The 13,751-nt window shown below is 42.2% G+C and overlaps 1 protein-coding gene across 2 annotated transcripts in view; it reads left to right on the forward strand.

Moving 5' to 3' along the window:
• The window catches only part of otud4 (OTU deubiquitinase 4), a 116,198-nt gene that overhangs the window by 24,426 nt on the left and 78,021 nt on the right, over positions 1 to 13,751 (forward strand). For both annotated transcript variants that reach the window (XM_080193309.1, XM_080193315.1), the window contains exons 5-7: positions 1,700 to 1,772; positions 4,884 to 4,965; positions 7,024 to 7,174. In XM_080193309.1, coding sequence (XP_080049435.1) covers positions 1,700 to 1,772; positions 4,884 to 4,965; positions 7,024 to 7,174 — 306 coding nt within the window. The remainder of the gene's footprint in view (positions 1 to 1,699; positions 1,773 to 4,883; positions 4,966 to 7,023; positions 7,175 to 13,751) is intronic.

A 13,751-nucleotide genomic window follows, 5' to 3' on the forward strand; every position in this document is an offset into this window, starting at 1 on the left:
TGGCTAGGCTATTTCAGAGGACATTTAACAGTGGATGTGAATCCTGAATAGGTAATGAACCTGATGGGTTTCTACGACAATTCCAGATTTTTTGATTAAATTCAAATTTCATCATCTGCCATGGTGGGATTCGAACTGGGTCCCCAAAGTATTACCCTGGGATTACTAGTCCAGTGACAGTATGACTATGCCTTTCCCTGTTTGGGGTCAGTTAGCTCCGTTGGCTTGGCGGCTGGTTTGTGATGCAGAGCAATGCCAACAGCACAGATTCAGTTACTGTATCTGCTGAGGTTATTCATGAAGGCCTTTCCTTCTAGAATCTGCCCCTTGCTTGAGGTGTGGTGATCCTCAGGTTAAATCACCACCAGTCAGTTCTCTCCCTTAAAGGAGAGAGCAGCCTGTGGTCATTTGGGACTATTGCAACTTTATCTTTTATCTTATAGTGCCCACCATTTATAGCAGGCATTTCTTGCGAACATGATTCCCCCACGATACACGATGGGCATGGTGAAAAATCATCAAGAAATGAGGATTTAAAACCTCTGCCTTGCATCGTGCAAATTTAAGTAATGTGATCATTGTTTGCTAATTGTTCAAAATCTGTCAAAGATGTGATCAGAACATTTAGTTAATTTTAATTCATCTGTTTGCTACATTATCTGCTGTTGTGGCATCTAGTTACATCTGAAGTAATTTAAAATGTTTGTCTTAAATTATTGCAAGTGCTTTATCATGTCTTGAGCAGAAGTACCCATTCATTGGGGAAACTCAAAAATTGCTGCCAGGGCCTACTGTAACTCATAATATGACAGCCCAGGAAGTACTGTTAAAGGGAGGTGAGGGCATAAAAGAGGGAAAGTGTGATCATTTGTGACACATATGGATGGAATATTCTGCAAAATTTTTGAGAAGTTGAGGTGTAAATCCATGTTGGGATGGTGTTGTAACAGTAAGCGTTGCTACCTGAATTTTCTATCATTTTTCATCATGGTCCACTCCGAATTTATTTGGAAACGGGGAGGAGCACCCTGGCCTTACAATCTGTTGCCCAAAGTAGGCATTAAATTGTAGTGTGGCTTTATACTGTGCAGATCAGAACTGGATTGCCACCTCTTGGCGGAGGTGTTCTTGGAGGTTTCATCATGATATCTTTCATCTTCTATTACCCCGCCTAACCAAGCCACCTTATTTCCTCATCTCCAATAATTATATAACTATTGAATGAGAATGTTCAACGAAAATAGTAAAAACCACAGTTTTTTTTTCATTTCCCAATGATTGATCCTCTGAGTTGTATAGAGCAATCCAATACTTTCAGTGCCCATTTTCAATGTATGAATTTTGGCAAATGTGTGCAATGCATTGGCTGAGCCTGATCTCACCAGACAATGAGGATGTGTAGATGTTTGATCAGAAGTAAACTGAGAGCAATCGTGACTCAGAGTCCTGCTATTAAATTTTAGACTAGGCAATATGATGTTAGTTGAAGTGGTCTGCCAGACAGCCCAGCTGAGATTACCTAACTTGGCTCAGTTTGGAACCACACCTAGGATTATCTGCTCTATATGGCCATTATTATTGTGCTTGAAAGAATTTAGCTGTGGTGGCAGTTTTCTCTTAGTCTGCACATTAAAGCAGACATGATTAAATTTGTCATGGATGCTTCAAGATATTTTTTGATCTATTTTTAATTTCACAGACGCGATTTTATAATTTACCAGGAACCAAACAAACCGCCTGCTCGTGTAACTGAAAATGGATTCCCTGACACGGTAAGCTACAGAAAACCTGACAGAATTTGATACAGTTTGGAATTCTAGCACCGCGTCTGCCACAGGAATTGGTGTGGGTGAGGGGCGGACAATGAGAAGGTCTGTTGACCTCAGGTGGAATTTTCTGCTCTCTGGTTGAGTGAGGTCTTAAAATTGCACCCAGTGCCTCTGAAGTAATGGTCTTCTTGTATCTTTATTTAATCAACTCCAGAGACATGAGCACGTAATGTTGGGTGATAATTCAGAGTTTTTGTCCTTCAGATGAGGTCTTATCTGCCTCCTCAACTCTATGACGAGTAGGAATTCTTACCAGTGTCTTGGCTAATATTCATCCCTCAACTAAAATTGCTAAAACAGATCATCTGGTCGTTAACTCATTGTTGTTCTCAGGAATTTGCTGTGCAAAATGACTGATATGTTTCCTACAGTACAATACTGACTATACTTCAGATTTGCTACTTAATTTGCTGTAAAATTCTTTGGAATTTGCTGAGTTTGTGAGAGGTACCATACAAATACAAGTTAATTTTTTCTAAATATTTACCATGTACAAACCTGAGATAGAACAGCACGGGTGAATTCTAAAGTCTTTTCCTGTAATAGGAGCACTGGAAGTTACAGTGAGAACTGTTGAGTTCATCAAAATAACCCATGAAAGCTGTACCTTTGTCATTGAACTCAAGTACTGCTATATCATAAACTATTTGACCTTTAAGCTGAGCTTCCACCCCATGTCTTCAAACCACCTCCATAACACCACCAGTCTCCATCTTTGCATCAGCTCATTAGCTGCTGAAACCTTCATCCATACCTTTGTTATCTCTCAACTGAATTATTGCTATGCTGTTTCAGCTGACTTCCAATCTTCCACCTTCCCAAAAACATGCATTCATCCAAATTTTTGCACACTTATCCTAAGTTGCACCATCTTGAGCACCAATCTCTGTGTGATTGCTGATCTAGATTGGCTCCTAGATGGACAAGGCCTTAATTTAAACATTTCCGTCCCGGGTTTTCAAATTCAAGTGTGTATCTCGGTAATGCCCAACCCACTCACCTCCAAGATCTTTACGCACTTCAAATTCTAGTCTTTTGTGCATTCCAGATTTCATGCACCACTGTTGACAGATTTATCTTGCTGAAATTCCTTCCACAAACCTCTCTCTGCCTTGATCTCCTCTGTTCAAGATGCTCTTTAAAACCAAGCTTTTGGTCATCTGTCCTAAAATCTCCTGTGTGATTCTGTGTCACATTTTGTTTGATAATGCTTCTGCAAATACTTTGGAACATTTTTCTACATTTAAAAAGGGATACCTAAATGCAAGTTATTGTTGTTGGTGGAATAACTTTGTAAATTGCTTGAGGTGATGACCTAAATATTTTGATATTTGTTAGATTCCATATCAAAATGCTTTTGAACTTGGTTCTGAACTCTGCCAATTTAAAAGGAAGTCTATAAATGGTTGACTAGCAAGTACTTTAAGAGAAGTCCCTCCTTCACCCCCAAGTATCTGTGAAAGTTATAAACCTGTCACAGATTTTTGTTTTAATTTAAACAATATACATTTCCTTAAAAAAAAGTAATTTTAGGCCTGTTTTAGTGTTTATACGTAATGATTATCATGTCTGTCTCTTTAAGACAGCACAGCAGAAGAGGGTCACCTAGTTTGAGGGACTAATGGGAACTGAGAGTGAGTGATCACCTCTTGGGCAGAATACATCTGAAAGCCATGTAGTAAGCATGTAAGGACTGGGGCTGCAAACCCCTGTGCCAAGTTTCTGTTTATCAATAAATATCTTTTGTTCTTACCTGAAGTCTCTTGACAATGCCTAGAGAGCAACTACATAACACAATACTAATGTTGTCAGCCTTAAGTAACTGCATTTACTTCAGTGGAAGAGGAACAGAAGTTGGAGTGAAGAGTTAGGGGAGGGTCTGTTCAGTGGAAGTGGTGCTCACAGTTTGAGCCTGCCTTGAGAATTGATCTGTTGCTGTTCAAGAGAATCAGTACATCACTGCAACAGGTCTGAAAGGAATGATAGATTTTGATTGTGGCAGGAAATTAGAATTCAAATAAAAATAATTCCTGAAACGGTATCTGTCAGGAGCAGAGGACCTGGGTTTATATGTGCATAAGTCATTAAAGGTGGCAGGACAGGTGGAGAGAGCAGTTAATAAAATCTACAGTATCCTCAGCGTTATTATTAGTAGGGGCGTAGAGTGCAAGAATAAGGAGGTTGTGCTGAGCTTGTATAGGACACTAATTGGACCTCAGTTGGAGTATTGTGTATAGTTCAGGGCGGTGTCCAACTATAGGAAGGATGCAAATGCATTGAAAAGAGTGCAAAAGAGGTTTACAAAAATGGTTCCAGGAATAAGAAACTTCATTTATGAACATAGGTTGGAAGGGTTAGGACTTTTCTCCTTGGAGAGAAGTATGTCAAAAGAAATTTGATAGAGATGCTCAAAATCATGAGGGGCCGGATAGAGTAGATAGGCAGAAACTGTTCCCATTCGTAAAATCAGAGGACACAGATTTAAAATCATTTGGAAAAGAAATAAATGTGATGTGAGAAATTTTCACACAGCAAGTGGTTCAGGTCTGGAAAATGTAACTGGAAGTCTGATGAAGGCAGGTTTAATTGAGGCATTCAAGATGACGTATAATTATTTGAATTGAAACAACAAGCAGGGGTGCAGAGAAAGGATAGGAGAATGACTCTAAGCCATAATGCTCATTCAGAGAGGCAGTGCACACATGACAGGCCAAATGGCCACTTTCTACACATAACAATTCTGTGTCAGTGATTTTGAGGTTGTGTTCTGAATTGTCAGAACAGCCTTATATTTAACTATTCTCATTTTAGTTTTATAAATGAAAGACTGCATGTTTTGTAGTTTGTAACCAACCATAGGATTTTTGCCCTCCCACTCAACCGAGGAGAACTCATCCCCACCAATCTTGATAGCCCAGCAGCTATTTTATTCTATACCAAAGATGGGATTCCCACCCTGTCCCTGAGATTTGGATATAAATTAGCAACCAACTGATGTCCAATGAGGATGATAATAAGGCTAATTGAAAAATTTATCTTGTGACTTGCATTTAGATCTTATTGTGCTTTTCAAATGGAAATCATTATGACAGTGTCTACCCGAGGACATTTGTGGATGCTGCAGCCTTTTGCCAATGTAAGTACTCTGATTTTAATTTGCAAGTTTTGTTGTCTACAATTTGAAACAAACTGTTCAAAACTGGGAAACAGAATGGAGTCCATTTCTTGATTTTTTTTTTTCTCCCTTCCTGATGGGTGGTCTTTTGATGGGTACAATTTCATGGGCAACAGACCCTTCTGGTACCTCAGCTGACTGATCATACTTAATGGTGAGACCTGAAAATGATTGCCAGAAAGAAGGACAATATAAATAAGTTTGATCCTATTCTTATCAGGCTTTGGGGGTGAATCTCCCAGCCCAGTGCAGCAGGCGAGAGACATCAGCAAGGCTGTGTGGCAGGCTTCCCGCTGGATGTCCCAGCCGTTGGATTTCTGGTGCCGTTAGCTCTGTGCCAGAAATTGGCACGGAACTGATTAAAATATTTAAATAAGAATTTGAATCTTATTAGTGGGTCTGTGACTGAAGTCTCTAGGCCTGCCATCTCCTCCCACCAGTGGGGAGCTGGCGGTCCAACCCCACTGAGGTGAAGGAGGGCCGTGGAGGCCCCCCAGGAGGTTGATGGTGAAGGGGGGAGGGTTTCCACAGGCACTGCCAACCTGGGGGGGCATTCCCCTAGGCATTGCCAGCCTGGTCCCCTGGCACTGCCCAAGGGAAAAGTGGCCATGCTCAAGGGGCACCATGACACTGCTCACCAGATGTTGGGTGATGCCAAGGGGGTGGGGCCTAATGGGGGCAGGTCCCCTGGGGGCTGTTAGTGGAGGAGGGGTTCTGCTGCCAGTCTGTATTTGGGATTGTAGGCAGAGGGAGGGAGGACAATGATCGGGGCTCGCCATTAGGATGGGGGGGATGGTTTCAGGGCTGCTGTAGGGGAGGGGGATTGGGAGTTTGGGACTGGGGGGGGTGGTGGTGGGGGGTGGGAGGAGGGGAGAGGGGCTGGTCCGGAGATGTCCGGAAGGCCAGTGACTGGGGGTTGGGAGGATTGGAGGGGTAATGTTATGGGGACAAGGGGCTGGCCAGCGACCGGGAGGCCGGCAATATGGGGCTATTATGCACGCTGATAGATCAACGCGTGCACAGTGGCCTGCTCAATGTTATGCTGCCTGCCTCTCCAGCGGGAATAGGCCCTGCCCCAGCCTCTGATTCACAATGGGGCACTTTTCACTTTGAAAATCCCACTGAAAAAAGCAGCGAGCTTTACTTCAGTTTTTGCAAGAATTTGGCAACTAGAATTTCTTTTGGGAGAATTCCACCCTTTGTTTCCTAACAGCATTCTTCAGATAACAGTCTGAAGCAGGAATTTTTGGCTATCCCTCACATATTCTCTTTTCCTCTTTCTCCACCTCTGACTCAGAGTGGATCACTTGAGGCATTCCATCCATGTTGAGATCAAATCATTGAGCACAGATTGTGGATGAAGCATTTATAATTTTCTTGGTTATATGTCAAAATGTTAAACATTACAACCAATTGCAACATGGGAAGTTGGTACGTGTCCAGGTAAAATAAACATTTCATTTTTAAATTGCTAACATCATATTCTTAAAGAGGAAACTGGAACATTGGTTTTCATATCAATATATTGGATTTTATTCACAAATGCCATTCATCGGAAGTTACACTGATGACCTAATTATGCATATGTGTACTATCATTTCACTCTAAGGTAGAATGGATCTGCATTGTTGACAGATAAACAGTGGTGCTAATCCACTTCCTAAGCGACATGTTTCTAGCAAAGTGTCCTGGATCCTCTGAAGAGTATTGAAAAACGCTTTTCAAATATCCTGAGGATCTAAAGGAGACTTATCTGGAAGGAGACAAGGACTGCAAACTCCCCAACCTTCACCCCTTTGCTGATCAGGTGCTGAATTTTATGGCTACTAAGTACAGGTGGGGTTCTAGATCTCTGTTTACTTACCCATTAAAAATTAACCACCTGCGTATTCATCCTACTAATCCTGGCACAGTCATCACTGGAGGGTGTAATCAGAAAAATCATTGGGATCTCAGGCCATGGATTTTCAGGGCCATGGTACATAAAAGTGTAAACTTAACCCTTGTTTTATTTTGCAGCCATTCTGTATGAAATGCTTTACCAGAATGTATTCAAGGTTGATGTTTCTGCAATAATGCCTGCAGTGCTGGATGCAAACAGCGAAGTAAACGAGGAACACCTCAATGCTAGTGAAGATTCTGATTCTGAGACAGAAATAGTAATGTTTGGGTAAGCAGTCAATTTGAATAAAGGTTTCACAGACAGATTCAGAATTTTCAAGCAAGAAAAAGATTCAGGAGGCAGTGAAAAATAGGAACACCGTCAGATAGGCAATACCTGAAAATTTTACCAAATCTTGTTATAGAAAAATCAGCATCGTGGCCTGCATCTGCAGCATTTTTGAACGAAAACTAATACTCTTAAAGGTGTTTGTTAGCTTCAGTGAAAGCATTGAACCTAGATGATAGGAAATGGCTGATGGTGATCTGTCTCCTTTTCTCTCTGTCCTTGCTTGCACTCTCACGCACTGCTTGGTCTCATTCATGCACGTGCACGTGCATGTGTATGCATACATATGCGTTTACGACTTACATAGATGACTGGGAATTGGGGACCATGTGTAGTTTGTCAAAATTTGCAGATGACACTAAGATGAGTGGAAGAGCAAAGTGTGCAGAGGACGCTGAAAGTCTGCAAAGGGATATAGATAATCTAAGTGAGTGGGCAAGGGTCTGGCAGATGGACTACAGTGTTGCTAAATGTGAGGTCATCCATTTTGGTAGGAATAACAGAAAAATGGACTATTGTTTAAATGGTAAAAATTGCAGCATGCTGCTGTGCAGAGGAACCCGGGTGTCTCGAGGAATCTCAAGGAGTTGGTTTGCAGGTGCAGCAGGTAATTAAGAAGGTGAATGGAATTTTGTTCTTCCTTGCTAGCAGGATGGCGTTTAAAAACAGTGAGATTGTGTTGCAACTGTAAAAGGTGCTGGTGAGGAATACTGTGTACAATTTTGGTCTCCTCACTTGAGAAAGGATGTACTGGCCCTGGAGGAGGTGCAGAGGAGATTCACTAGGCTGAAAGGGTTAGCTTATGGGGAGAGACTGAGTAGACTGGGGCTATACTCATTGGACTCCAGAAGATGATCTTATAGAGACATGTAAGATTATGAAGGGAATAGATAAGATAGAAGCAGAGAAGTTGTTTCCACTACGGGGCATAGCCTCAAAATAAGGGGAAGCAGATTTAGGACTGAGTTGAGGAGGAATTACTTCACACAAAGGGTTGTGAATCTGTGGAATTCCCTGCCCAGTGAAGCAGTTGAGGCTACCTCATTGAATGTTTTTAAGGCAAGGATAAATAAATGTTTGAGCAGTAAAGGAATTAAGAGTTATGGTGAGTGGGCAGGTAAGTAGAACTGAGTCCATAAAAAGATCATGATCTTATTGAATAGCAGAGAGTCGAGGGCCAGATGGTCCCTAGTTCTTATGCTTAGACTGCCAGCACTTATCATCTCTTGCGTTACTGCCTATGTTTCTGGAGTGAAATACAGATATCAAGGGGCAGCATGATGGCCTCACAGTTAGCCCTACTGCCCCACAGTGCCAGGGACTTGGGTTCGACTCCTGGCTTGGGTCACTGTATGGAGTTTGTATGTTATCCCCGTGTATACATGGGTTTTCTCCGGGTGTTCCGGTTTCTTCTCACAATCCAAAGATGTGCAAGTTAAGTTGATTGGCCATGCTAAATTGCCCCTACTATTCTGGGGGATTAGTAGGGTAAACCTTGTTTGTCTAGTTTTTCACTGTGGGAAAGACCCACTAGATCATCCAACCCATTTTAAATATTTGCGATGCAATCTCTTCCCTACTTGTCTGAAGCCATACAATCTTCTTGGAAAGGCAAAAAGCCTACCACTGATCCTTGCAAGTCACCACGAGTAGATTTGATTTATTATTGAAATATGTATTGGTGGGATACAGTGAAAAGTATCGTTTCTTGCACACTGTACAGATAAAAGTTACCATATATGGAGTGCATAGAGGAGAAGAAAAGGAGAGGTGCAGAATATAGTGTTACAGTTACAGCTAGGTGTAGAGAAAGATGCAAGTTGATTCAAAAGTCTGATAGCAGCAGGGAAAAAGCTTCCTAACTCAGACTACAATCAGTAAGCATGGGCAACAACATGCCCTCCACGATCATCCTCAGCACTGGTGCCCCACAAGGCTGTGTTCTCAGCCCCCTACCGTACCCCCTATACACCTACAATGTGTGGCCAAATTCCATTCCAGTTTGATTTTCAAGTTTGCTGATGACACCACCATAGTGGGTCAGATCTCAAAGAATGATGAAACTGAGTACAGGAATGTGATAGAGAATCTGGTGAACTTTTGCAGCGACAATAATCTCTCCCTCAATGTCAACAAAACGAAGGAGGCTGTCATCGATTTCAGGAAGTGTGAAGGAGAATATGCATAACAGAGGCAAGTAGAAAGGGTTGAGAGTTTCAAAGTTTTAGGTGTCCAGATCACCAACAACCTGTCCTGGTCCCCTCATGCTGATACTATAGTTAAGAAAGCCCACCAACGCCTCTACTTTCTCAGAAGACTAAGGAAATTTGGCATGTCAGCTACCACTCTCTCTCCAACTTTTACAGATGCACCGTAGAAAGCATTCTTTCTGGTTGTATCACAGCTTGCTATAGCTCCTGCTCTGCCCAAGACTGCAAGGAACTACAAAAGGTTGTGAATGTAGCCCAATCCATCACGCATAGCAACCTCCCATCCATTGACTCTGTCTATACTTCCCGTTGCCTCGGCAAAGCAGCCAATATAATTAAGGACCCCACGCACCCTGGACATTCTCTCTTTCACCTTCTTCCTTCGGGAAAAAGATACAAAAGTCTGAGGTCTCATACCAATTGACTCAAGAACAGCTCCTTCCCTGCTGCTGTCAGACTTTTGAATGGACTTATCTTGCATTAAATTGATCTTTCTCTACACCCTAGCTATGCCTGTAATAGCACATTCTGTACTCTTTTGTTTCCTTCTCTACGAACGGTATGTTTTGCCTGTATAGCATGCAAGAAACAATACTTTTCACTGTATGTTAATACATGTGACAATAAGAAACCAGATCAAATCTCTATGTGGAGAGGCAAAGGTTGATCAGGAATAGTCAGCATGACTTTGTCAGAGGGAGGTCAAAATTTGATTGACGTTTTTAAGGAGGAGAAATCTCCATTCACCTGACGAAGGGGCAAACCCTGAAAGCTTGTGAGTTTACTATCAAATAAATTGGTTGGACTTAAACCTGGTATTGTCAGACTTCTTGCTGTGTTTTCATTGAAACAGAAGACTGAGGTGTGACCTGATCGAGGTGTACAAGATTATGAGGGACATGGACAGAGTGGATAAGGAACAGCTGTTCCTAGTTGAAGGGTCAGTCATGAGGGGGACACAGATTCAAGGTGAGGTGCAGGAAATTTAGGGGAGATGTGAGGAAAAATGCTTTTACCCAGAGGGTAGGTACAGTCTGGGATGCACTGCCTGGGAGGGTGGTAAAGGCGGGTTGCCTCACATCCTTTAAAAAATATTTGGATGAGCACTTGGCACAACATAACATTCAGGGCCATGAGCCAAGTGCTGTCAGATGTGATTAGATGGGAGTTCAGGTGTTTCTAATGTGTCAGTATGGATTCGATGGGCTGAATGGTCTCCTCTGTGTTGTATGATTCTATGAAAGCAGGAATCAGTGGAAATATTTTACAATGGAAACTTAATGAGCTGACTGAGTGAACTGGTACTGGGATTGTCATCAATCTGTGAGATCCTTACCTAGGAGTCACAAGCATAATGTTAAATTTGCAGATAATACAAAGCTAGTGAAGGTTCCAGACTCCAAAGTTGAGCAGAAAAATGACAGGAGGATTGCATCATCTTGTGGGGAGCCTGGGTGGTTTTCCCATATCAAGACCGACGATCTGGTCACCCAGGCGTTTCTAAGATGAAAATGCTGGCAAGGAGCTGTGTCTGGTGGTCTGGCATAGACAATGACAAAACAAACCTGGTCAAAATGGAATGATGTGCACCGGCCGGCCTCTACTATCTCTTATAATACCATAGAGAGACTCTGTCAGTCTTTTAGTATGCAAGGGTCTTGTGACAGACGATGGGATCCCGTTTACCAGCGGGGAGTTTTAGACCTTCAGGAGTATGAATGGAATAAGGCACGTTCACATGGCACCCTATGACCCATCCTCAAATGGGCTGGCTGAGTGGGTGGTCCAGTGTTTCAAAGGTGGCATGAAGAAACAAAACCACAAGTTCTCCTACAAACAAATCTCACGCTTCCTTTTTAACTGTGCCACATATGATGATGGGAATAACCCCAGCAGAGCTATTGATGGGCTGATGCTATCAGACTAGGCTGAGCCTGACGTTCCCAAATTTGGCCGGCATCTTTGCATTAAAACAAAAAACTCAAAAGCGGCTTGAATGGTCAGAGACTGGATAGAGAATTTAAACTGGGAGACACAGCCACATGAGAAACTTTGGTGCCAGTTCTCTATGGATCCCAGGAGTTTTTCTTGAGAAAACAAGACTGGTGTTTTAGAAGGTAAAAACCAGGAAGAAGACCTTAAAGAAGCACGTAGATCATCTCGGTCACAGAAAATCCTCCGCAGAGGCAACCGTTTCTACAGATGTGCCACCCTTGGCATCCTTCACACTGGTCTGTGGACGAGAAGCTCCACCCTCTTAAATATCTAGTGCCAGTCATCTGGATGATAAAGATTCTAGTTCAGACATAGGGACAGATAGCTGACGTCCAGTCAGAGGTTGCCTCTGAGGACCAACTCCCTGTCATGGCTTTGAGGCTCTTTGTGGGAGAGACATTCACCTGTTACGTGCCCTCTGGCCAGACCCTCCAAGTGATGGATGATGGAGATGAGGCCACGGGCAAAGAAATGGAGAAAGCCCCATCATCATTGGTGGGGTGGGTGGCTGTGTGATTGGGGATGGGAGGGGAGAGAATGAGGAGGACCTCCTTGTGAATCTGCTCCAAGGCCTGACCAAACCTGCCATCAACAGATCCAGGCAGCTGGTGACCAAGGGATTGTCTGACCTGAATGCCCCTCTACTGCAGCTACATTCGTGGCTGGGTGTCCCTGGAGAGGGAGCATGCGGAGTCCATGGGCACTATTGAGGCGTGCTGTGCCTGTGCGGCACCACAGTGACTGGGGGTGTGTTATTGGCCCTTTTAATCACTTTTTGATTTGATGTTTTAAGTTTCATCTGTGACTAGTTTTTGATTCAGGCTGTTCCCCTTTTAAGGGGCTGCCCCTTTTTACTTTGTTCCTCAATTTGTTTATTTTGGTTTATTTGATTTGCCAAAAAGAGTGGCAGGGCCAGTGTGTGTACACCAAGATAGCTGTTTTACTTTGCTTTTAGTAATATACTATGTTCCTTTCCAGTTAGGCTTCTTGAGTCATTATAACTAAATTACAAATGAAATTGATTTATTTCCAAAAATAACATGTTTGATACCCATGATAAGTGTGCTGTACTTAGGTGGAATAGGTGAGTTTACCATTGACAGCTGTAGCTCAGTTAGTAGCACTCTTGAGTCACTTTTCTGGGTTCAATTCCCATTCCATGGCTTTAGCACAAAAAACAAGGGAGCATTGCAATGTCAGGTGCTGTCTTTTGGTGAAATGTTAAAACTGAGACCCCATCTGCCTGCTTGACTAAATGCAGAAATTCTCAAGACACTTGCTCGAAAAAGAGCAGTAGAGTCCTAGTCAGTATTTATCTGTCAATCAACATTACTAAAACAGATTATCTGGCTATTATCTCATTGCTTTTTGTGGGAGTATGCTGTGTGCATCTTGGCTGCTGAGCTCTTTACATCACAACAGTGACCTCAACAGTACTTCATTGGCTGGAAAAATGCTATTGAAACATCTGGTAGTCATGAAAAGCACTATATAAATACAAATCCAACAGTCTTTATTTGGACATATGGGTCCCAAAGCTCTTTCCACTGGGTTTTCCCTGAATCATATCTGGGTCTGTTATGAACTAATTGATAGAGGGAGTGCTGTAATTGGTCACCAATTCCATATTGCTCTATCATGTGGCTACCAGGTTGATAGCTGTTAAATGGGCTTTAGCTTTTTGTCATTTAGCAAATCTTGTGTTTAAATCCATTGACTACAGCTTCCTACTTTCAGAATCCACTGAAGCAGCTTATCACTAATTTCATAACATCCCCTCTTATGGAGAAACCTCTTGAAGTACTTCATTGAAAACTTTCTGAAAGATTGTGCTTACTGAGCTACAGTTCAGTTAATACCACATCTCAGGATCTACCTCTAGAAAAACAAACTGTTTGATTTTTAAGCTTCTGAAGTCCCGTGCTAGTTTTACTTGATCTGACCTCTTTGTGAAAAGGAGAATTCTTGACTTTACCGATTTTTTTTTTTAGATTTAGACTTTGTCTTTGTTATTTACTTTATGTTGCTCCGCATCAATCTCTGTCTTTTCTTCCATCTATCATTTAATGTCTCTTTCACTCTGTCTCACACTTGTACTTGCTTTATGCCAGTTTCATTCTTGTTTAGTAAAAACATTGCTTCTGTTTTATCCAGCCTCTGCATAGTTGACCGAAGACAGGGCTATTAAACATGTTGCTGATATCATTAAAATCCAATTATCTTTTCAATAAATCACACTGAATTGATAACAAAGCATGCTTGCCCCTTTTTGCATTTTGTGGATTACCAATAGGAATCTAAGCAAGAGATTT

The sequence above is a fragment of the Carcharhinus amblyrhynchos genome, chromosome 1 (genome assembly GCF_965287045.1).
Source record: "Carcharhinus amblyrhynchos chromosome 1, sCarAmb.v2.hapA, whole genome shotgun sequence".
NCBI lineage: Eukaryota > Metazoa > Chordata > Chondrichthyes > Carcharhiniformes > Carcharhinidae > Carcharhinus > Carcharhinus amblyrhynchos.